Raw genomic sequence first — 26,811 nt, forward strand, 5'->3', positions numbered from 1 at the left:
TAATAGGTAGAAATTGTTTTAAATGATAGACTAATTTGTAAGTACAGTATATAAATTAACCATTGCAGTTTGTATTAAATACTTGCATATTTGGGGAAAATAAAATATAAATTATGCTGCTGGATTTTTTTCAAAAAGTGCTTAGATTTAAGTTGCTGAAATTGAAAGGCAATTAAAAGGAGATATAAAGAACAACATTCAATGTAGAGAGCAGAATATGGATTTGTGAAAATAAGAATGTAACAACAGAAAGATCTGGAAAGGTATAGTGAATGGTGCTGGTGTGAATTTGATGATAATATCTACCCAATTTTTCTTATGTTTACAATGTTTTACTCTCTGCTTTACATCTTGCATATCCCCTAATGTACAGCCTAATAGGTGTGTGTGTGTGTGTGTGTGTGTGTGTGTGTGTGTGTGTGTGTATAATTATTATTATTGCTACTATTTTAAAAGATATTTGGATAAGATAGAGGTTCTCCTCCCACATATGTTCTAGTCGTTCCCAACTCTAGGGGGCAGTACTCATGTCCATTTCAAAGCCAAACAGCCACCACTGTCCGAGGACATCTCCATAGTCATATGGCCAGCATGACTAAATGCCAAAGGTGAACGGAACGCTGTTACCTTCCCACCAAAGGTGGCTCCTATTTTTCTACTTGCGTTTTTACGTGCTTTCGAACTGCTAGGTTGGCAGAAGCTGGGTCAAGTAACGGGAGCTCACTCCGTGAGAGCACCACCGCATCCCTTGGTATTTGGATACCTGTCTGTAAGTCACTTGCTTTCCATCTCTAGTATTTATAGCCTATTGAATATTTAATTATTACTATAATCCCAAAGTCGCAAATTAGAGATGTGACATTCATGTGACATAATAAAACACTGACTTAAAGCTTGGGGGTCCCACTAAAGCAATCAAGACTAGTTACTTGATGGGGAAGAACTACTACTGACTGATGATGTGACCTGGCCTCACTAAGTAAACCACGTAATCACAGCTAGTTATTATACAATTGGTAACACTTCAAGAATTGATGTATTTTCCCATTCTTAACTCTTTTCGTTTCTTTAACATGTCTTTTAATATAGTAGGTCTGAGGAAAGAGGATTGCTTTCTAGTTTTTAATTTAATAATCTGGGATACTTTCAAGATGAATGGCTGGGTATAAAAGAAGCAATAAATGATATGGCTAAGAATAAAATAAGCAATAAATAAGATATAAGATGAAACCCAGTTTTGCATGTTTGCATATGACTTAGATAAAGCCTACATTGTTTGGGTAGCCATGCATGTAGGCTGGTTATTCTAAGAAGTCTAGTCTATCCATTAGTATCCATATGGACATCAACTAGGGAAGGTTACACCGAACAAGTTAAGTCTTTGGTGAAAAACTCTGGACAGAGTTTTCTAATAAAGAAAATTATTACGCTTGTCTTCTTGCTTGTTTGTTGTATAGATTTATCCGTCCATTTTCACAGTTGCATTTTTGTGGATTGACTTAAAGACGATTTAAAGAAAAGGATTACATTTGTTCCATTTTAGACCAGTTCGGAATTGGTTTTCTACATAATGCTTTGCATCAGGCCTTCTGACTAAAATAAATGAAGAGGAAGTTAGTGCATATTGCTGTGACTTGCAGTGCCATTTCAAGGAATATTGCCAGCATAGTATTCATACAGAGCAATTGAAGTATATTAATTTTAAAAACATGACTCTGAATGAATGTACCTGAAAGTGTCTTTATTAAGTGAAACAGACACTGTGCTATGCTTGATATTAGTGACATTGGAAAAGATCAGAAGGGTAGAATACATTTGGCAATAAGAACTATTATTCACATTTTTCATTGACAGTATGAACTAAGCATAAATCTCAATGTAACAAAATTCAATCACTGTTTTATTAAATTGATTTAAATAAATGCCTATACTTTAGCTAGTATTGGCTAAATCACTCATTTTCTCTTTTCTCTTCGCTCTGTCTCAAAAAAACATAGGAACATTCATTCATACCCATACCAGGATGGCTAAGGAGGATTACTCCATTCATAAGGGTCCATATAAGAGCACTGATATAATAAGAATATTGACTATTTTTCAGATTAAAACTGACAGCATTTTAGAACAAAAAAGACACATAAAATATATACATGAACATTTCATTGCCTTCTGAAAACGTGTCATTAACCTCATATCTGGCCTGGAGCCAGCTGTAATCATGAAAACTTGCAAAATATAATTGAAGCAGAAGAGTTACATGGAAATACATTTCGGGTAGCCTGGAATCATAGCCAGGAAAAAAAAAAAGAGTCAGTCTGTGATATTTTTCTAAGCTTTCCTTGAACAGTATAGTCTTGGCCAAATTCTGGGCAATTTTATATGCAAAGAGCCACAAAGACTTTGCAAGAGAATATTCAAGCAAGCTGAAAGCCACAAATATACATAATACGGGAGGGCTTTGATGCTTTTAATTTCCGTACTATTTAATCTATCAGGCATGAACAAGCACTTATGTGCATTTACCAGTTATAGCCAAATCAGCAGCTCAACATTTTGGCTTACAAAATTTAATAGCATCTTCCAGAGATTAAAAACAATGCTCTCTTCTGCTATCGGTTTCTGGGAAAATAAGGCCTTACTCCCAAGGCCTAGAGTTAATATACTGTTGTGTTTTTGGAGTCCTGTTTTGTTTGATTTCTGTCATTTTTAAATCATTTTATTCCACACCGTCCATGTAGTTTCAGCTTTTATCTGTTCTTATGGACTGATGGGGGGGGGGGAGAATTAATGTGTTAACTTGCATTAATCCATGTGATGGGAGGCAGCTGATCCCACCATTGACTACCTGAAATAACCTCTTTTTTAGCTTGCAGAAACTCAGTTGAATCAGATCAGATCAAATTTTGGAGAAATGGCATTCCAATGTGTAGTCATGCCTTTTCTGACCAAAATGTGAAGGGAAGGAGCATATGAGGTTCTCCAAGGAGTGAACTTGGAGAGGGCAGGACAGCTAAACATAGAAGACATTTCTGCAAGTACTCTGGAGATATTTAAAGTGCGAAGCCAACACTTCACTTTGAAGCTAATAGTAACCAGGTGTAGAGCTTAAAACACAGATATACTATATTCCTGATGGTGGATGGCCAAACACAACCAGGCTACGGAGTTCTGTGCTAGTTAAAATTTCCAAATGGCCTTCAAAGATGGTGTATATTGCAGTGATCCAAGCAAATAGTGATTAGTAAATAGTGATGGGGCATGTGTTATCCTCAGGTAAGATCACAACAGGTGGATAAAGGCTCCCTGGCTATTTAATCAATAAATCAATACATAAATTCACATCCTACTTCTTTACCCAATTCCTTAGTAGCTGACAATAAGGTTATACCATACAAGATTAAACTATACATGTAATAAGTAGACCCAAGGTAAGATAAGATAAGGCAAGATGGGATGCAGTGGCTCAGTGGCTAAGACGCTGAGCTTGTCGATCAGAAAGGCTGGCGGTTCAGCGGTTTGAATCCCTAGAGCCGCATAAACGGAACGAGCTCCCATTACTTGTCCCAGCTTCTGCCAACCTAGAAGTTTGAAAGCATGTAAAAAGGCAAATAGAAAAATAGGAACTACCTTTGTTGGGAAGATAACAGTGTTCCGTGCATGTTTAGTCATGCCGGCCACATGACCACAGAGACGTCTTCAAACAGGGCTGGCTCTTCAGCTTTGAAACGGAGATGAGCACTGCTCCCTAGAGTCAGGAACGACTAGCACATATGTGTGAAGGGAACCTTTACCTTAGGTAAGATAACATAACTTGGGCTCCAGAACACAAATCGTATATTTTATTTTACTCAGTTCAACTGCAAAAGAATAAATGTCTTTGGAAATGGAATAATATCTGACTAGCTTTACCGTGCAGAAAATGCCATACATTTATAAAATCAAAAATTCTGTAAATGAGGGTCCTTTATGTGACAGCTTTGGAAATCATCTAACCTTTTGGGGGAAAGTTTAAGTTAAGGCACGTTCATAACTGGAACACCAGATTAAAACATCTACTCTAGCCAATTCATGTCAATCAAAAGGCACTTAAACCATATTTTAACATGTTCAATCATATCATTTACATAACGATCGTTTATCAGCATCTCATCAACAAGATAAAACCAGCAGCAGCATCATAGCCTTTATTGTCATTGTACATCATGTATACAATGAAATTGGTTTAGCCTCTACTGGTGCAATTCATAAGACAAAATACAAGACAACATAAATAGTATAGAGAATAATCCTTATACAAGTAATTTGGCAAAAACAAAACCTAGCCATATGTTTCCATATACACAACACAATCATTCCGCAATGATTGTGTTGTGTTTAGGAGTCTGACAGCCCATGGGTAGAAGCTATTTTTAAACCTGTTTGTCTGGCTGGCTATACTTCAATGTCTTCTGCCAATAGTAAAAGTGAAAAGAGACACTGGCCAGGATGTGAATGTCTATATGCTGCCCTTTAACTAACTGTACACTTCCTTCCTGGATCAAATGCTTCCAATGAAGCCTGCAAACTCCCTCAGAAGACCTGCTGGTAAACCCAAACTTGACACTGCAATAAATACAACAAACACAGCTTTCTTTGGCTGCCATCTTCCTGATTTGAAAAAATAAAACCCATTTGCTTTCCTGATGTTAGATACCGAAATGACACCACTATTACAGATTATTATGTATGTGTTTCATAATTATAAGGGTTGACCAGGTTTAGCCAGTTGCCAAATAACATTGTGTTGTCAACTTACCACATATGAAGCAGGTCCAGGACTGGTGCTTTTTGCATCTTTAAAACGTGCTTCTTGAGAAACCAAGACTGTCATTCCAGAAGACAATTTTGCTCCTGGCTGGTCCACTGGGCTGTAGGTCCCTGGTCCTAAAAATAAAAAAAAAGGAAATGCAGGAAGATAAATTTGTATTTTCTTCATACATGAGGTTTATCATCAAACTATACAGGCTGTGACAGAGAAACAAGTTATGAGAATTAGTATTCTAGAGTAACATAAAATGAAAACAGTTCACAGCGTTACCACAATCCCTTATTTTATTATCAGAATATAATATCTCATGTGTATTGGTCCTTTTTCTTTTTTTGGAAAATATAAGTCTTACCTAAATTATCCATAAACAGGCTGATATATGTTTTCTACATTTACAATAGACTTCTTTGAGGGAAAGTTACTAGCAGAATTACCTAGGAAGTCTAGGCCGTACTGTCCAAACCAGACCATGCAAAGACCCGCACTCGGTCTCAACAATGCTACAGCATTATATGCCTGCAAGACATTCTCAGGCATTGCCAAGAATAATTTCTTCCTTTGTGAAATATTATCTGCAGGGAATGAACAAATTGTTCTTTTTGGTGGTAGGTGTCTATCAAATTCTAAGGTGCAAAAGGAAAGAGAACCACAACAACAACAACAACAACAACAAAGAATTTCATTGAGCAGGTAGACTTTCTTTCTCTCAAACTACAAGATGAAGCTCACAGTAACAAAGATCAGCATGTGACGACTGTACAGTGACAATAAGCGGTGATCTTAGCAGAATACACTTCACTGCTTGTATTTATTCTATTTACAATCACCTTTTCTCCATGGGGCTCAAAATAGTTAAGACTGAACAATTCACTGACATAGGCAGTAAAACCTCAACCAATGTCAGAAACATTTATAGGTTAAGAAGAGACAAAATAAGTTATTTTCTGGGCAACATCACAGTTGCAGATATCCATGAGTGAACCTATTTCCACAGGAGCTAATTCTGAACATTATTTTGGATCAAATACATAGGATTATATGCAATTTAAATACCTTGGAGATTAAAAGTATGGAACAACACTCAAGCTTCAAAATCCAATAGATATTTACTACTCTGTCTGCCTATTAACTCAACTGAGTTTCACAAATTTCTCATGAATCCTTTAGAGTAAATGGCACAATCATTAAGAGGCTTTCTTTCAGCCCAAGTAATTTTGTCCAATTAAACATGAACAGAAAGTTCCCTTATTCTGTTGGCATGATTGTACTTACTTAAACTACCTCCTCCCTCCCTATGAGTAGTAATAACTGTGCTGTAATGTTTTTTTTTCCTAGACTTAATCTCCGCACAATGTACTTAGGTAGGTTATAGAGAAATGAGGCTTTAGAGGACACCTACAGACTCCATTATATATTTCTTTGATTTTATTCTGAGACCACACTGGGTGAGGCTGAAAAAGACCAGAAAGGAAGCTGCCTCTGCATACTTTCTCCATAGTAGCTTTGACTTCTATCTATCTATCATCTATCTATCTATCTATCTATCTATCTATCTATCTATCTATCTATCATCTATCTATCTATCTATCTATCTATCTATCATCATCATCATCATCTATCTTATGTATCTTTCTGTCTGAAAAATGTATACAGCTGCCATATTGCTAAATGAGGTCAAGAAACAGACAATGCAAATGTTTACAGAAATGCAACTTTTGCTGAAGGGTGTAATAACAGAATTTTGAAAGCCTCCAGAGTTTTTTACTACTCTTAGAATCACTTCACTACTAATAGAAACAAGACAGAATTATTTTGAGGCAAGATATTGTTTGTTTTTTGTCATATGCCTTTTATTTTCCCATTAGGTTGCCAGTTTTCCCTAAACAATTCATCCATTTTCTTGTCAAGTATATCTCCACATTCCTTTACAATACATTGGGTGCCAGAGATCCAAATTGATCCGTTCTTTCTATCTAATCAGAAAGCCAGACTCACCTAACAAGTTAAACTACATTCAAAGGAAAATTCTGAAAAGCCAACAGGATCAGGGTCATGCCAATTTTAGGGAGAGATGCTGCTGCTTCACAATATAGGAGCCACAACAAAAAAGGCACATCTCTTGTAAGATGCTACTGTTTAATTTTTTTAAAAAACCTACCATGTTTCCCCAAAAATAAGGCAGGGTTTTATTTTATTTTCACACACACCCCCGAAATAAGCGCTTGCCCTCATTTTTGGGGAGTTCTTATTATTTTTGAGATGCAGGAGGCGGCAAGCGTGGTCACCTCATGGCTGCTTCTGTGTTGCAATATTTTGGGGGAGGGCATATTTTAGCGCATGTGCTCAAAATTGGGCTTATTATCCAGGGAGGTCTTATTTTTTGGGAAACAGGATAGTATAATTCTTTAATTCTTTGATTCTAAGTGGGTAAGTGTTCATGATATTTCTTACACAGACACACAGACACACACACTCAAGGTTGAAAACCTACCTAATACTCCTATTTCACAACAACCATCCCATGAGATGAGTTGGGTTGATGAAGAGTGATTGACATAATGCATATCATAATGATTATTGCCTGCCCCTTTATGTTTAATCCAAAGCCTGGAAAATTTAATAAATTTAGTGGTTCTCAGGCATCCTTCACTGTATGTAAATTGGGTCAAAATGTGACCTGGAGTTTACATTAATTGGGAAGATGACAAAAGTGATAAAGTAATTCTGACTTCATATTCAAAATATTTTTTCTAACAAATTATAATTATAACAAATGTATTGTTAAATATAAACAAATAATTATATTGTTATAATCCTTAATAAAAGCCTGTTTTAGCATGTTTAAAATCTGAAAATTTATTTGGGGGGTCATACTGGGAAGGTTTCAGTTATTACATCCTGCTGTTTATGTGAAACAGACCAAAGACTTGCATTACCACGTCCTGCAGCGCCTGTTGAGTACCAAATTATACAAAAGCTATCTTCTATTAATTTACCAAAATGCCACATTCTAATTACAGGTCAGTAAAGAAAACTTTTTTTCCTCTTACTGTAGCAAAGAAATACCTGTCTTTCCCATGATTGGTACATAATGGAAAAATCAAGAAAAGGTGATTCTTATAATTATATATATTTTCTGGTCCTATGCAGGTTCAATCTCTATGAAATGTCAACCACTGCTACAGGGCAAACAAGCCCAGAACATGAACAATGGGTAATTTAAAGTGGATATCTTTGCAGTAAAACCTCACCGAGTACCTTTTTACTACAGTCAAGGGGAAGTGAAAAATGATTCTTTGCAGAATGAAGCATTTGTGCAAATTTTGTTACAGGAGCTATATGGATCTTGTACCATTAAATTGCCAATCATTTCACTACTACTTTTAGGTTAAAAAAAAATGTTTATATACAGTCTGCAATCAAGAGTTGCAAAAACAAAGGACTTTTATCTAAATTAAACAGGTCATATTTGGTTTTTTTTCCCCTTTTTGAGGTACATTGCTTATTTTATAACAATTTATACTTCACTATACATACATACATATATAATACATATGATATTCTATGTTTTATACATATAATACATATGATGCAATCTGATACATTTTATTATTGTATGTAATACCAGTTAAGAATTAACTCTAATTGTTTTTTTTTTAATTTAAATAACTAAAATATATTGGAAATTCCTAGTCGTGACATCTTAAGGAAGAATTTAAGGTTGCATAGGCTTGAATTTATGTCGTTAATTATATGAAAGAAGATTTGAGTGGTAAAGTAATGAGATAAAAGGACAATGCACTTACATGTTTAAGGGTGGAAAGATCAGTGAGATGGTATTTACAGGAGATACTACCATGTCACTACATTGTTGCTGGAGAAGGAATGAAAAATTATGGGGAGAAAGTTGTATCTCATTGTGACATTGGAAGAAACAAATGCCAACTAACCATGGGTTACTACATATATGACTATAATATAGGTAACCCATTTTTCCTCAGAGCTAAAGTTATTATATAAAACTCTTTGAGCTTTGCTTCACCTGTTAATCATCTTTGCATAAAAGTAGAATTGTGCCATCAAAAATCCATGATACATTAAATGTAATGCACCACATAACTTTAGCTTGATTCTGCTTGCTCTAACCGCTCCTGTGATAATTAAAAACTTGCTAACAATACTAAAAAATATCCGTCTGCAGCCTCTCTCTGCTTCTATCAGGTCTTGAAACATGATGCCAAAATGCTGCTTTTGCCTTTCTAATACCCTTTGCCTCCTCTGTGGACATTCTGTTTTTTGCACTGTGCTGTCAGTTCACGTTTATATCAATGCACTTTCAATTACGATGAAGAACTATGCAAACCAAATAGCTCTAAGGCTTCCAACAGAAAGAATGCAAAATATCCTTTCCAAGAAATTATCTATGGATCTGTATAAATCCCAAAGCAAAAATATTACCGTATTTTTCGCCCTATAAGACGCTCCGGAATATAGGACGCACCCAATTTTAAAGGAGGAAAATCTAGAAAAAAAAAGATTCTGAACCAAATACTGTAGTAAAATACTTTATATCAACTGTATAAAGTTAAAAGCAGTTTAAGAACAATTTTATGTCAACCATGTAACATATTAAGAACTATCTTTACTCTCATTAACAGTAAAGTCAGTAAACAGTGAATCTAGTGGTCTCATACCCCCTCATATCTCATCTGGTGCTCTCTAACCCAATATTTCATCTGGTGGTCTCTAACCCCCTCATATGCATCTGGTTTGAGTGAATGCTGCTGGAAAGGAGATTGTAAAAAGGAGATCGTTCCTCTTCCCTTGCCTTCCTCCCCCACTCCCCCCCACCCCAATCTCTCCGGATTCTCAGGAAGCAAAGCCTTTGAATCAAGCTTGATCGTGTCCCTTTCTAGGTTTTTAACTTCCCAATCTAGCGTTCTGAGAAAAGCTTTTGTAAAAAGGAGATCGTTCCTCTTCCCTTGCCTTCCTCCCCCACCCCACCCCACCCCCAATCTCTCCGGATTCTCAGGAAGCAAAGCCTTTGAATCAAGCTTGATCGTATCCCTTTCTAGGTTTTTAACTTCCCAATCTAGCGTTCTGAGAAAAGCTTTTGTAAAAAGGAGATCGTTCCTCTTCCCTTGCCTTCCTCCCCCCACCCACAATCTCTCCTGATTCTCAGGAGCCTTAAAGCAGCGCCTCCTTAAACCAAAGCCTCTGAGTAACTGGGAAAGAAAGGCGTGCTTTTCGGGCGGCAGTTTTCGGCAGGTTCCAAGCGCGGCTTTCTTTCCCAGTTACTCAGAGGCTTTGGTATACTCGGAGCTCACCCTCCTCCTCCTGCAAGCGAAAGGTGCCTCAGAGATTCGGGGGGCAGCTCAGGGGAGACAATGGCCATAACAACTTCACTCCCCAGCAATGTGAGGAGCCGCTGCCCCCGCCCCCGCCTAAGCCCTCCCGGGAGCCCAGCCGAGCGGGAGCTCTGAAAGCGAAACCTCTCTCCTTTCCAGCCATCACGATCTCTGCAACGCCCGCTTTGCCTGCCCCATTTTTAGATGACCCAGGTGGCTACATTCGGCGAATAAGACGCACCCAGATTTTCACCCTCTTTTTTGGAGTAAAAAAGTGCGTCTTATAGGGCGAAAAATACGGTAATCTCAGAAATAATTTGGTCATACATGACAAGTAAAGTAAATTATATTTCCATATTCCCATATTAAAGTAAATTACATATCCATATTTCAATATACATATGGACATGAACATTCGAATGGTTCCCATTTGACTTCATATTGTGTAGACACATATTTGATATTCCCTCATATCAGCTCTGCATATGTAGATGACCTGGATAATTTTCTTACACTGGATTTACAAAAGAGGCTTGTTAAAATACTGAAGAATCTTGTGAGAAGAGACAAAGGAAAAATAAAAATAAATCAACTTCTGAAATATTTGAATAGCGAAATGGAAATTAAGGAAGGAATGTAAAGTTGGTTTATTTGATCAAGGTTAAAATAGATATGTTATTATTTATGGTCACCGTTAATGGACTTTTGCGGACATAAGGACTGAATTAAGAATGCTGTATGGCTTTGTTTATACATAAGAGATGGGATACACAAAGAAGAGATCATTTGTTATATTTTAGGAGACGGTGATAAGTTACTAAAATTGCTAATACTTGTGATAAAGGTGAGAAGTCACCTCTTTATGTTTCTTTTCTTGATTATATTCTCACTTTTTGTTCTTTTCCATTTCTCTATTGTTTTTCTTCTCAGTACCATCTACTCTTTTTTTTAGTTTGTATTTGTTTTTACTGTTGCAATTATAATTATAATCTTTAATAAAATTACTGTAAAAATAGAACTCAATCTCCCAGTTTCCATCCTAGTGCCTTAACCATCATACCAAACTGGCTCTCAGTTAATGAATTAATCTATTTATTGTAATTCAATTTGATCTGCCGATACTCTTAATGTCTATTGATTTTATCTTATTTTGCTGTAAGACACTCTGATTTCATTTCAATTCATTGGCATATAAGCTAATATGAAAAAACTGCAACCACATCTTTGGGATTCCACCTCTAATTCAGTAAAAATCTCTTTCATATAATGTCTGCATTCCAATATGGTTGCACTATTACTACACTGAACATGGCCATAAATTTATCAATTTCTCGGGTGATGAGTGCTGCAGTTAACTGATAATGTGCCCTCCCCAATAATTCACACAGCAGGTGAAGGTATTTTTTTAAAGGTGCTTCAGTCATTTTTAATGCTGCGTGGCAAATTAAGAGACATAACACTTGAATAAAACTTGGGGTGTCTCAATCACCCTAAATATGCTTCATCAAATTGGCGTTTTGGGGAAACTAAGGACATCCGTTGGCTTGGTAGTAAATCCCAAAACAAGAACATGACCCCCACTCTACCCCAGTTGACCCTCATGATAGTTAATGTAATTCTTCTATAGAGAAAGGAAAAAATATCAAACTGATTCATTGCTATTTACATTTTATTTGTAAATGTATACAAATGCACACTAAATGACAAATGCATTATAGAAAGTAATATATACATTTTGTATTATATACACAAATCTGTAATTCCCAAAACAAGGCAACTGTAAAAAGAAACAAACAAATAGAAAATAAGAGAAGTTGATTCTTGGCCTGCCAAAAGAACATTCTTTACATAGAATGTAAAGAACATAATACTGGTATGTTTATTTGTATTGAACTGTATGACACCCAGGAATCAAACCATTCATACAATGAGATGTATAAAAATAAAAAACTTTAAAAAAAGATTTTGCTCAAATCTCACTATAATATGTAGTATGTTGTATCACATATAATCTGATATTGTAGGTTCTCTCTGTGAGATGTCCCAAATGTATAGTTAGCTGTAATTTATTTTTTTAATATTACAACCGTCAAATATGAATGTTTAAAAAAGCATTAAGAAAATATTCCAATTTGCTTTAGGTAATTGTTGCACTTTTTTTCATACTGAAGTCTTGAAAACCAATAAAGTATGTCTCTCCCAAAGGATGAAGCATGCTTGTAAGTTTTCTTAATGCCATTAATTTGGAAGGCAAATTCAACAAAGAGAGTTTGTTTTCTAGAACCATACTCTATAAATGTTGGATAAGGAAAACATTTAGGTTAATAGGACTCAATGGAGTATTCACAACAATCTGTGCAAAGAAGATATGATTAAACCTGCTGAGTTTTCAAGAAAGCAGTGCTTTCCACAAAGCACTTCCGAAATCACGTTTTACTCTAAGTCACTCTAGGTTAAGTCCATAAAAGAAACGCTTGGAGACCTTTAATGTAGAGTAGAACACTGGCCTTGTGCAAGTGATATTTTGTAGGTATTCTCCAGATAGCTCTTATGCTAAATATGAATAATGGTGGGGGTGAGAAAAGTGATTATGCAACATTAAAGATGAAGGACAGAAATTTAATGGCTGCTATAACATTCTCTCTGAACGTATGCAAATCCCTTTCCTCCATATTAGAAGAAAAATTAAGGCACACGATTAAACCTCATATGGAATTTGCACTAGCCCATATGGCCTATATTGTACTGGATAGGGCCTGTTAAATATGTAATTTCTAAACATACATGCCGCCTTATTTCTATAATCACGGATTACATTGTGTAATAATTACACCATGACCTATATAAATTAATTAAATTGATAACAGTTCTGCAATCCGACTGTATTGAGAGTAATTACTTGTATTGCAATGTAAACACTAGTCTGCAGTTCACATGTGTCACATGTGTCAAGAATATTGAATATTTACTGGACAACTATTAATCTTATTGATTTGTGGCCCAGTTATTGTCACAAAGAAAGGACAAAAACCTTTGCATATGGTTTCCTTTAGGAGTCAAGATAATTCATCTGAAACAGCAAAGAACTACCTCTTCTGTGACAAGATAACTAGGGTTATTCTTTTATGAGTAATTTTACGATAAAGCAAATACGGATGGTCTCCTGGGAATTAATGCAGGGCTATGTAAGCAAGTTACCAGGAGGACTAAATTCATCTCTCTGGACTGAAAATTCTTCAGGAAAAAAATGTGAATTTTCTTTCTATCATTTTCTTTTTCTTTTCAGCTTTAAAAAAAAAACAGCTTAGGTAGCAGGTCATCACTCTAGGTACTACAGGTGACAATTTTCCAAGGCTTGGGAGAAAAAAAGTTAATACAGAACTATTTCCCAGACTGAACTAAATTGTAGCTCAACACCATAGTCTACCAGTCTATTCTTCAGCTCAGCTTTTTGACATTTCATATTGTTGCAGCATTGAAAATGAGTACCATCTTAATGCTAGATGACACCTACATTCACTGTGGTAGCCCTACTGTTTACATTTGCCATGAACCTTTTTCTCTATACCAACTCATACCAAAAAAATCTAGTTTCTTCTTACTAGTCCTCATTTATAAAGAGGGGCAAGGTTAACTGAAAATTAAAACCAATAAGCAGTAACTAGTAAACTCAAGGAGAGAAACAACCTAGAACTAAGAAGAAATTTCCTGACAGAACAATTAATCAGTGGGACAACTTGCCTCCAGAAGTTGTGAGTGCTCCAACAGCGGAGGCTTTTAAGAAAAGATTAGACAACCATTTGTCTGAAATGGTTTAGGGTTTCCTGCCTGAACAGGGGGGTCAGACTAGAAGACCTCCAAAGTGCCTTCCAACTCTGTTATTCTGTTAGTACTAAAGCTCTTGTGACTGTCTGGTTATAATCTTCAATTGGGTGAAATATTACATTATAAGGCAAGAATTTTGCCTTATAAGTAAGTGGCTGCTGCCAGATGGAAGAAGAGAGCAATGGATGTGTGAGAAATGTGGTAGTGGCTGCTGCCAGGTGGCAGAGACCAAGGGTTACATGAGAAGTGCAGTGGGGATCAGAGAGGATGTGTGAGAGTACAGAACAGATCGGAGAAGGTATGCAAGACTGCATGTCTGGGAATATATACAGGGGTGCAACATAACTTGGTGAGTACAAAACTGGCTAGCACAATACAAGTACAGGGAGACTGAGAGGTAAAGACTTAGCCAAGCAACTTGCGACCTTCCCTGACAGCTACATTACTGACTTTCTTCCTTCAAGTTTCCCACATGAAAAGACAAGGGGGAAGATTCCCATATTTTTCAGAGTATAAGACACACCGGAGTATAAGACGCACCAAGATTTTGAAGAGGTAATTTTTAAAGGTTTTTGCACTCTGCAGGCCTCTCAAACCCTCTGCACGCCTCATTTTTTGTGAAAAACTTTGCAGGCCTCGCAGAGAGTTTGCGAGGCCTGCAAAGTGCTCCTGGGGGCTGGGGGAGCAAAAACAAGCAAAAAACAGCCCTTTTTCGTGAAAACGGCCCCATTTTTTGCCCAAAACAGGGCATGCATAGCCTTTAGAAAGCTTGTAGAGTGTTCCTGGGGACTGGGGGGGGAGGGCAAAAATGAGCAAAAAATTGCCTTTTTTGCAAAAACGGCCCCCTTTTTTGGAAAAACACAGGGCATGCATAGGCTTTGGGAGGCTTGTAGAGTGCTCCTGGGGACGGGGGGGGGCAAAAACAAGCAAAAAACGGCCCATTTTTCACTCGTTTTTGCCCTCCCCTGCACCCAGGAGCACTTTGCAGGTCTCCCAAAGCCATTGCACCTCCATTTTTGTGAAGGGGGTGGGGTTTCGGGAGGCCAAAAATGCTGTATTTGGTGTATAAGACACACCCAGATTTTCACCCTCTTTCTTGAGGGAAATGGGTGCGTCTTATACTCTGAAAAATACAGTACTCAATTTCAGGGAAAGCAATATTATGAAAATGGCAGAAAGGGAATAAGCAATAATAAGCTAAAGAAATAGAAATCATAAGATAATAAAAGGAGATAGAATCAAATGTAACTGAACATAAATCAATATATTGCTCCATATCCTTTCAAGCCATCCTTATTTCTACCACATCTATCCACTCCTTTACACACTGCATTTTATTCTTTGACCTTCTCGCTTCTCTTTTCTTGAATATCTCATCAGATCCATTTAAGCATGAGCTCTCAATCTTCCCTTTCCTTTTGACTCATTTACACGTAGATTTGTTTAACAGACACGTCATCACCTTTATCATCATCCAGCATTATTGTTCTTGACATTTTGCAATTGAAATTCATTCGTTCCCTCTACATGACCAAACCATATTTCTATTTACTTGCTTCCCTGTTCCAGTTTGGGAAAGATAAAAATGCATGCAAGAGGCATATGATAGAACACAAATTTCAAGAGTAAAGGAACCACGCTACAAAGGTGAGTCACGGTATGCTAGTCCCAGTGGCATTGTTTTATGTGTACTGGTGTGGAGTGTTAAAAATCTTATAAGATTAACTGGATACCTGGTAGCAAAAAAAAAAAAAGTTAGATGAAGTCATTTTCAAACTACTTAACACTGCAAAGCATGTGTTAGGGTGGGGGTTGAAGAGATGATTGAACTCTGGAAGTAGAGAATCAGTTAAAATCACATGAAACACTTTTGCAGTTAGGCATCATGCAAAAAATGATGATCGTTACCAGCAGCCCCCAACCTTTTGAGCATAAGGGACCAGCTCCATGGAGAGAGGTTTTTCCGTGGACCAGAAGGGGTTTTCATGCTTCACTTGTTTGCGTGGACCAGTTGCTGGCATGCTGCTGACCTGTATCCGTCCACAGACCAAGGACTGAGGACCTTTGGTCAACATAACCTATGGGTACAATTGAGGATACATCCACGATTGTGAAAAGCAAAGTATGTCACTATTTAGCGTATATCCAAGTTCGCGCATGCACATTTGCAGTAAACAGTCATATTGAATTAAAGATGGAAACATAAAACCATTTCACACAAGATGCATAGTTTAGTCAATAAAATAAGTGGAAAAGTAAAGGTTTCCTTTGTCCAGTTGTGTCTGACTCTAGGTGGTGGTGCTAATTCCATTTCTTAGTCGAGGGAGCCAGTGTTGTCTGAAGACATTTATGTGGTCATGTGGCCAGCATGACTAAATGCCAAGGTGCAAGGAATGCTATTATCTTCCCACCAAAGTGGTATCTATTTATCTACTCGCATTTACATGCTTTTCAACTACTAGGTGGCCAGGAGTTGGAGCAATTAACAGGAACTCATCCTATTGCACAGCCTTTGGTTCTTTGAACCCAGGCTGTTTAGTCAATGGAGACAGGCAAGTCTGTTACAGAACTTATCAGAGCCAGTACAGTTATAAAAGAATACTAAAGAAAGTTATATTCATACATATGAGAGTTTTCTTATATGGCAGACATACAATGCACAATGTTCAAAAATGTGAACAGAAAATTCCTTGCTTTTTGACTAGCACCTACAAATGTCAGAAAACTTTACTAATGTTTTCAGTTATTATGACTGCAATTGTAACTCTTATAGTCTATTATGAATTTTGTTCACTGCCTTCCACACTCCTCAGAAGGCAGGAACAGGAGTATTTTAAATAAATGACAATATAGTATCATTGTTTATAGTTAATGGAGTCAGTTATTCAAGGCTACCACATGTTATAAATGAATGCGCTTGGAAAAAATCAGAATAGGCAAAAAGGAATCATGGGGAGCAGCAGAAGAATGGGGAAAAAAGAATCAATTAGTAAGTTTTAGAGAACCAGAATATGGTGAATAGCAGATAAAAGGTAGAATAAAGGATTTAAAAGTGGAATGAAAACTAAGGGTGAAGTTACAGAGCCAAAAGAGTTCTACCCTATATAAACAGCTACATCATCATCATATCATCATCATCATCATCATCATCATCATCATCATCATCATCATCATCATAACAATAATAATAATAATAATAACAACAACAACAACAACAACAACAACAACAACAAAAAATGACGTTTGAATGATTATGTGAACCAAAGTACAGAAAAATTGCAGGCTGTGAAAACGGAGAACAGCATAAAAACAACAGAAACAAAGGCAGAATATAAGGAAAAACAGCTGGGTGACAGATTAAATAGATGGAAAACCAAAGCTTTGCATGGACAGCACTTGAAAAACATTGAAGGAAAATGTTTATGACAACTTGACATGGACATGGCTTAAGATGGGAACTATCAAGAAAGAAATGGAAGGTTTAATACTGGCTGCTCAAGAACAAGCACCGCAAACTAATGCCATGAAAGCGAAGATACAAAAATCCACTGACAACCCAAACTGCCGACTTTGCAATAACAAAGTCGAAACTGTTTCACATTTAATATGTGAATGCAGCAAAATCATATAAACTGATTACAAAGCTTGACATGACCAAGTTGCTAAATTAACCCACTGGTCATTATGTAAAAAAATATGATTTACCTGCATCCAGAAAGTCATGGGAACATAAAGTGGAAAAAGTTATCGAAAATGAGAACGTGAAGATCTGTGGGACTTTCAAACAGATCGTCATTTGGACCACAACACGCCAGATATCACAGTTGTAGAGGACCGAAGTGTACAGTTTATTGATATCGCTGTTCCTGGAGATGCCAGAGTCAAAGAAAATGAACTAGAAAAAATAATGAAATATCGCAACCTGGCCATCAAAACTACACGAATATGGATGAAGCATGTAACAGTGATACCCATTGTCATTGGGGCACTTGGCACCATGTCCAAGAATTTTGTAAGATACATCAACAAATTGCAGCTTCCTGCAATAACACCAGCAGAACTGCAAAAACTGTGCTACTCAGAACCTTATATTTTAAGAAGGTACTTGGTTGATACCTAGGACGCTGGCTGCAAACCGTATAAACCATTAGCACCAGTCAATTGTATTTGTGATGTATTTTTGAATTTTCAGTTGGCTGAGTTTCATGTTTAATGAATAAAGTATATAATAATAATATCAATAATATCAATAAAGCTATTTTTAAAAACCCAAAGGGATAGGCCAAAGGGTCTAATTTGACGTTTTTCATCTAATTATCTCTAGGTGGATGATAAGGGAAGTTAACTAGTTGTTGGCTTTTTCTTCACACCAATCAGAAACTAAGTATTTCTGCCCTTTCTCTTTCTTTCTCATACCTTGACAAAAGATTGATCATCCATGCTTGTGAGCTGAAGTTATAAATTGTAGTCATCTCCACAGATACAGATATAAGGCTCCTACTGTTGCATTTCCTGACCACAAAAACAATTGAATTATGTACTGTCACTGTAGCAGCTAGAAAATGGAGCTATCCATTATACTCAACTCCCATAAGGCTTTCAAAATTCATAGAGAAGAACATGTTAAGTTTCTCATATGTTAATAGGCTGTGACACAGCATCATTCTTCAATAATGGCAATAGAAAGCAGTTCTTTCTTCCACAGACCAAACTTAAATGGGCCTTATTCCATAATAACAGATTTGTGAGCCATATGGGAAGGCATCCTAGTTTCCAAAATTCATTAGGGCAGAAAATCTCTATTTACTAAGAGCAAAAAGATTTCACCTACGTTACCTCCATTTGAATAACGTGGTTGTTTAAGCTTAAAGCAAATCCAAAACTTACTTGAGTATGATGTTTTATGAGTGTCCAGGTTAAACTATCACTTGTCTACCATTTATTTGGAACAAATAAAGTGATATAAGCTTATATACATTGCCAAGTCAAGCCTAGGGTTACATCCCTAATGGGGTATTTTAGAGTGTGTGTCTCAAAACCAAATTAAAAAATCAAAGAGATGTTAACTACCAGTATATGTTTGGAAGCATAGTATCTGAACTACATTTAAATGAGTTGAATGTCCCGATCGGTTAATATTTCCAGAACTTTAAGAACTGTATCCAAGAGAAAATCATATGACATTGAAAAGTACTATAATATATTCAAAGTTATTTTCAAGGCAACACCTACCTGTGTCATCTTTGTCACCCTCTGCACAATTTATTTGTCAGGGTGCTTGCTTTTAATGTGCTGAAACTGCTACCTCATTTTTAAAAGCACTTTCTAGGTGTTGCCTCTGTTTATCAAAACAAACAGAGATCATTGGTTGTCAGCACTCAGCTTCATATAGTTCAGTCTCATGGTAAACCAGGGATAAACATGAGACATAAACAAGATATATCTCTGCTGAGCAAGCAACATTACTTGGGTGCAGTCTTCATTAATCAGGATATATGGAAGCAAATATAGAGCAGGATTTAACCTTGAGGATTCGGTTAATTTATAACTGACTTTGCTGCTAGATCCAAGTGTGCTTGCTCATATAGGGTAAAATAATACAATACATAGCTTTTCAGTGAAGTAACTTCAAATGTTGAAAAAACTGACTAGACTTGTTAGACCAGTAGTCCCAACCCTTTGGGCACCAGGAACTGGTTCCGTGGAGATTTTTTTCCGCAGACCAGAGAGGACATGGTTTCATGTGCTGCCTGCATCCCATGGATGGGGCTTTGCGCGGGCCAGTTTTTGGCATGCTGCGAACTAGTGCCAGTCCAAGGACAGGGGTTGGAGACCCTTGTGTTAGACAAGACAGAATAAGTTGCTCATTTTTTTAGCTCAGGTTTGTTCAAGCAACAAAGTATTTTTGTGTCTTTGATTATTCTTTATTCTGTATTATTGCTCCATGATCTCATACCCTACTAGGGCTTTGACCCTAATTTATGACTCTTTGTTCCTAGAACCTGCCCCTACTTTGTCCTTCAATGTTACTGTTCCTATAATTATTGTTGTTTATCATCCAAATCCAATAATACAACATTATTACCTATATAGTATTCCCCATTATTTGCACTTTTTATCCTATAACTTTGGTTGTGAGATAAAGAATATAATTATGTTTCTGTAAGGACCACTCAACATAATAGCTGATTGCAGTTTTGGTTAACAGAACGGTGGAAATACAATTCTTATTAAATATGGACATCTAGTGGCATTAAAAAAATATAGACATTTCTGTTTCAATATTCATTTTAAACCAATTTTCAATAAAATTCCAGAAAGAAAAATAATGCTTAGAGATGTGATAAAAAATGTTATTAATGTTATCAGCTCTTTCAGTAAAACTGATCATTTTAATTTTACTAGAATACTATTTTAATATCATTTCAGAAATTTCATAGAGCTTTGGAGTTACTCTTTACTGGGTACAATCAGCATGATAAAAATAAACAAAGCCATTTATTTATTCATTTACTTATTGAGTAGTCATAGACCATTCCCGCATTCCCACTATTATTAATGAATAACCATTGTAATTCTGAGCATCTTGAAGACTCCCATACATAATGATTCTTCTTTATAGAAACACATGTTTAATAGGCAAAAACAATCTCAGATATTATTCTGCAGCACAACTTCTATATTTATAGAATGGTAGTTTAGTTTGTGACATAGCCATGGTCATCTAGCACTGCTCACACATTTCTAGTTATGCAATATTTAAGAAGAAATAGGGTGCTTAGCACCCCCAGGGTGCTTAGATCTGGCCCGTGGAACAGCAAAGGACCGACCTGCGCTGCCTCTGCCAGTGAAAAACATGTGCGGCCCTCCCCAGCTCCATTTTTGCTGGCAGAGGGATGCAGGAAGCCGTCGCAGTTGAAAACATAGCTCAGGAGCCCGTTTTCTCTGGCAGAATGCTCGGGCCAACACAGGTGCCCTGACATGAATGTCGAGCTGGCCACGCCCCACCACCCTCTCAAGGTCAAACACAATCCTGATGCAGCCCTCAATGAAATCAAGTTTGACACCCCTGTATTACTCAGTCCAAATAGTAGCTTACAAAAATGGACAAAAATATAATATAAAAGATTGAAAAAAATAAACAGACGCAAACCCCATCTTTAAAGGTTCATATAAACATTTGAAAATCCATTCCTAAACTGTAATGATAAGAAGTCTGTTCCAACTCCAATATTTCATAATGGTATACCTCTTCCATAGTGATTTCTCTAGAAAGCAAGATAATATTTTGCAAAAAATATTTTATATATTTGCATACCAGGGGTTGTAACACTATAACACTATATTTGCATACCAGGGGTTGTAACACTAACACATATACATATACATATACATATACATATACATATACATATACATATACATATACATATATATATATATATATATATATATATATATATGATGTATTTGTACTGATAAATAAATAAAGGGAGACTAGTATAGATCTATTTCGAGCTAATTAGCTCTCATCAGCTAGCCATACCCTTACTGGGATTTGAACCCGGGCTGTATATATCTTATACAGCCCGGGTCTTATACAGCCCGGGTTCAAATCCCAGTAAGGGTATGGCTAGCTGATGAGAGCTAATTAGCTCGAAATAGATCTATACTAGTCTCCCTTTATTTATTTATCAGTACAAATACATCACAAATATAAAAGGCAACATTAAAAATAAAAATATGGTTTTCTGCCTGCATGGTCTTCTGTGATGAAGCCGAAGGACAGAAAGAGGGAGTAGTGACCTTCCTCCCATATTTAGGCATACCAGGGGTTGTAACACTAATACATATATATATATATATATATGTTGTAATTGTACTGATAAATAAATAAAGGGAGACTCGGATAGATCTATTTATTTATCAGTACAATTACAACATAAATATAAAAAGGCAACAGTAAAAATAAAAATATGGTTTTCTGCCTGCATGGTCTTTGTGATAAGCCGAAGGACAGAAAGAGGGAGTAGTGACCTTCCTCCCATATTTAGTCATACCAGGGGTTGTAACACAAATACATATATATGTATGTATGTATGTATGTATGTATGTATGTATGTATGTATGTATTTATGTTACAACCCCTGGTATGATTCAACTGATAAGGAAGAGAACCCGTGGCTTAGTGGTTAAGACTCCTGCCTAAGATATATACAGCTCCTTACTGGGTTCTAATCCCAGTAAGGGTATGGCTAGCTGATGAGAGCTAATTAGCTCGAAATAGATCTATCCTAGTCTCCCTTTATTTATTTATCAGTACAATTACAACATATATATACATACATACATACATACATACATACATACATACATACATACATACATACATACATATATATTTGAAGAACATCTAAGTCAGGAACCTACATTGTAGGTATTGTTGACACTGAGTTTGGTTGGCTGTATTGTATTGGTTGACACTAATACAAACTGATGGTATAGGTAGTCCTTGAGTGGTCACTCGGTGACTTTTCAAAGTTACGATGGACGCTCCCCCAAACTACTTATGACCCAAAGTTTCAATGTCACCACCTTGTGGCCACATGACATTTTGGATACTCAGCAACCAGCCACATGTACAGCCATTTGCAGAACCCTGGCCATCATATAATCATGTTTTATGACAGTTTTCCTAGAAACCAGAGTTTATTTCCAGTTTCTGGCAAAGACCACCCCCATATCAAACAATTCATTTGCTTAAAGACAGCCACATTTGTTTAATGACCGCCATGTTCTCTTAATAATCGCTTTGGAAAGGGTTACAAAATTGGGTGCAGGCAGTTGGAGACCTGCTTTACGACTATCATGACTTGCAAGTTAACCATAATGAAATCCTGCATGGCTCAGCATCCACTTAATCTCAGGCCTGTCTTCTCTATCTAAAATCCACCTGTCTTCAGTTATCATCTCAAGAAGTGATAGTCTGGCTCTCCAACCATGAAATTAAAGCATTGTGGGTCTCGTGGCAGACTTCCTCAATGACAGCCCCTTTACCACTTAGGGCAGGGGTGTCCAAACTTGGGAACTTTAAGACTTGTGGACTTCAACTCCCAGAATTCTGGGAGTTGAAGTCCACAAGTCTTAAAGTTCCCAAGTTTGGATACCCCTGACTTAGGGTCTTCTGGCCCCCTGCCTTCTTGTTTTATGTAAAGCTGTACAAACAATTCTATTCTAGAAAGCAAGCACATGCGCTGTCTTTTTTCTTCGTTGGAATTTTTTTGAGGCTATTTGTTTTAGGTTAGTAGGATGTTCATTTTTACTGATGGGTAACATGGTATTTATGTTCTGTGGCATATACTGTCCTTGAAAATTTCCCGGATTCCTTGTGATTGTATGGTATAAAAATATATCTAGTGAGTAATTAAATAAAAGTTCCTCTATGAAGTAGAACCTAATGTACGTATGAACATAAATACAAAACCCAAGAGCAATGCCACAGTTTTCAAAAACTTTCACTCAAGTGATTTCATTCATGTGGTGATTGTTAATATTTCCCATGAAAGCTGAAACTTCATTCACTTTACAATGAGTGACATCTACTGGTCAGAAAAATGTACACATATCTTCATACATACCAATGAGGCGATAATTATTATTTTATATTATCATAATAACTTTTAATAGTCTATGAAATTAATGTTCAACTATACCATTATCTATCATTTGCAGAAAGGGAATGAGACTTGGAATTCATCAAGAGAGTTTGTCGTCACTCTGTTTGCCCCAAAGCTGTATATTTGAAACATAAAACAAATTCCTAAATAAGAAACATCAACAAAGTTTCCCTCTCATCATTCATTCAAGCGCAATTTTGTGAGTGAAAAGGCAAATGCAAGCTTATGAGGGACATGAAGCTTATCAGAAAGGGAGGGAGGAAATTTGCACAAAAGAGGAACTAGCTTATTATGTTGTTCTATAGATCTGTCAATGCTGAAACATTTTTTTCCTCACACAAAATTAGAATGTCTGAGTTTCAATTCAGGGGGGAAAAAAAGTTAAAGTCCTATTTTGATTATAAGCTTCATACTAATTATTTCACGATCTCCTAAGATTGATTTTTCCGCTGCACAAATTGTGACAAAAAGACCTTGTTGCAGGAGCGGACTTATTTCTCTACATTAATTAATGAATATTCTCATAATATTTTTGACATTTAAATTCTGAAAATCCTAACATGATACTAGAATGCAAAACAACACAGGAGGGAAAAGAGGGAAAAAAACTAATTAAGAACAGATTTCCTGAGAGTCATGATCAACATTTTCAATAGCTCGTATTAAAGTTTCAAGATTTTTTTCCTATCAAGATTAGTATAAAAACATCTCAAGAGGAACCAAAAGAGATATTTTCACGGTTCTATTACTTTGAGATTTAAACCCTGCGTAGTGTTAAAAACTCTCAAAGACCTTTGATGAACTCCAAACAATTTGACCAACAAAATTATTACAATGTATACTGCCGACCATTGCAATATGGGTCATATATGACAAGAAGACAATATATTAGTCTAAGAATTCATAAGATGTCTTTCTACAGATTAAAAAAAATCAGAAGCTGTGCATTACTGTAAAATTTTAATATCATATTCAAATTTTGCAAGTGAGAAACTTATTAGAATGCATAAAATTCTAAAACTGTAAGATTTTATTCATAGCAAAATTTGTTTTCTTCTTCAGTTTGTTTTATTAAGTTCATGTTGCAAAAAGTCTAATTGAATAGTGGATCTTTATGTTTCAGCAGTAGTCTTGGGTTCTTTGTTTCACTAGCTTTGATGTTTCATTTAAAATTCCAACACAGAATGCCCCCTGCTTTTCCCTGGTACAGAGAATTCTAAAATCTGCTAATTATTAATACAGCTACACCTTCCACTCTGTTCCTTGTTTGAACCAGTAGTGAAAATGTATTTTGATCTCTTTGGAAAGATAACTTTGAACAAAATGTATTATTTTTATCAGGCTGCATACAAACAACAAATTGCCAAATTGTTATAGAAAAGGACTATCTGTAACAGTAAATGTTTCAAGAAAAGAACATCAAAGAAAAACTGAAATTGATATAGCACATACTGTATTTTGATAGGTAAACTTGTATAAGAGCTGCAGGAGAAAGCTATTATTCCATAGTTTAAAGATAAACATAACTAAATTCCACAAAAAGCCTGGTTATTTTACCAAAATAACATTCATGCTATAGTAGCAGACTCAGATATTGAATTATTAGAGACATGTTGCCATTGCATACAGCATTACATACCAGAGGTTGGTTACTCCCGGTTCGGCCCGGATCGGTCGAACTGATAGTGGTAGCAGCGGGAGGTTCTGCCCACACCCGCCCGGATGCTGTGCATGCGCAGAAGTGTCACGCGCGACCATGCGCGCAAGCACAAGCGAGCTGGTAGTGCCGGGATTTGAAACCCACCTCTGTTACATACTGAGAAAGGGGGATGTTTCAGCATACTCAAGGAAACACAGATGTTGCAGAACTACAAAAAAAATATTTAGGAAAAGCAAATTTAAGGGATACCAAAAAGACTCCAAACAGCATAATGAGTTCTAACCTTCCTTGAATATCTATTGAGATTTTTGCAGGATAGCATCATGTTAACCAAAGCAAGTTTGACTGACTAAAAACTCTAATATGAGCACCATGTATTGCACTATGTGACATTATAGTTGCCTTAGAACTCTTCCTTGACACCAAAAATGCTGTATTAATTAAAATGTTGGCCTAGGACTAACACTCAGCTATGAAAATTCTGGACAACTTTGACCCAATCCTTCTCCTTTAACCAAAAACACCTCAGGAGATTGGTGCATTAGGAAAGAATAAAGGAAATCTCCATGTATTCTATGCCAAACACATATGGACAATAACTTAATGAAATTAGAAAGGTTTATATAATTGTATTCTATAAATAACCTCTGTATATGTGGTACCTCCTCTTTCAAATATTATAAATACAGATGGTGGAGTATATTTTTATTTATTTATTTTTGTCAAGCATGTATAAGATAATAGATATAAGTAGATAAATTATGATACATGAAATGGATACGAATGGAGTTGTTAGTATAGGGACACTAGGCACGTTGGTGCGCTTATGCACGCCCCTTTCAGACCTCTTAGGAATGGGGTTCAACAGTAGACAGTCTAAGGTTAAAGTTGTGGCGGCTTGGTGAAGAAACCACTGAGTTAGGTAATGCATTCCAGGCATTGACCATTCTGTTGCTGAAGTCGTATTTTCTGCAATCGAGTTTGGTATAGTTTACTTTAAATTTGCATCTATTGTGTGCTCGTGTATTGTTATGGTTGAAGTAGAAGTAGTCAATGACAGGTAGAACATTGTAACAGATAATTTTATCTTAGGTCAGACTGAAAGCGGTGTAGTTCTAAGTTGTCTAGGCCCAAATTTCAAGTCTGGTAGCATAAGGTATTCAGTTGCGAGCAGTGGAGTTGAGGACTCTTCTCGTGAAATATCTCTGGACTCGTTCAATTGTATCAATTTCTGATATGCAGTGCGGGTTCCAAACAGATGCGCTGTATTCGAGACTTGGTCCAGCAAATGTTTATTATGCTCTGCTTAGTGATACAGTGTTACCAGAGAAGAAGCTACACAGGGTTAGGTTAACAACTCTTAGTGTCTTTTTGGCAATGTTGTTACAGTGGAGTATGGCAGATCACGTAGATTCTTAGATATAGGATTGTATTATTTAAAATAATTGTTTAAACAGTCTTATTTCCATGCACCAGGAAGTTATCAACCTGTCC

At 36.4% G+C, this 26,811-nt stretch overlaps 1 protein-coding gene across 2 annotated transcripts in view; it reads right to left on the reverse strand.

Moving 5' to 3' along the window:
- Window positions 1–26,811, reverse strand: part of STPG2 (sperm tail PG-rich repeat containing 2) — a 199,041-nt gene that overhangs the window by 86,051 nt on the left and 86,179 nt on the right. For both annotated transcript variants that reach the window (XM_081960213.1, XM_081960212.1), the window contains one exon: window positions 4,796–4,923. In XM_081960213.1, coding sequence (XP_081816339.1) covers window positions 4,796–4,923 — 128 coding nt within the window. The remainder of the gene's footprint in view (window positions 1–4,795; window positions 4,924–26,811) is intronic.

This window comes from Natrix helvetica, assembly GCF_964273705.1.
Source record: "Natrix helvetica genome assembly, chromosome: 7".
Lineage (NCBI taxonomy): Eukaryota > Metazoa > Chordata > Lepidosauria > Squamata > Natricidae > Natrix > Natrix helvetica.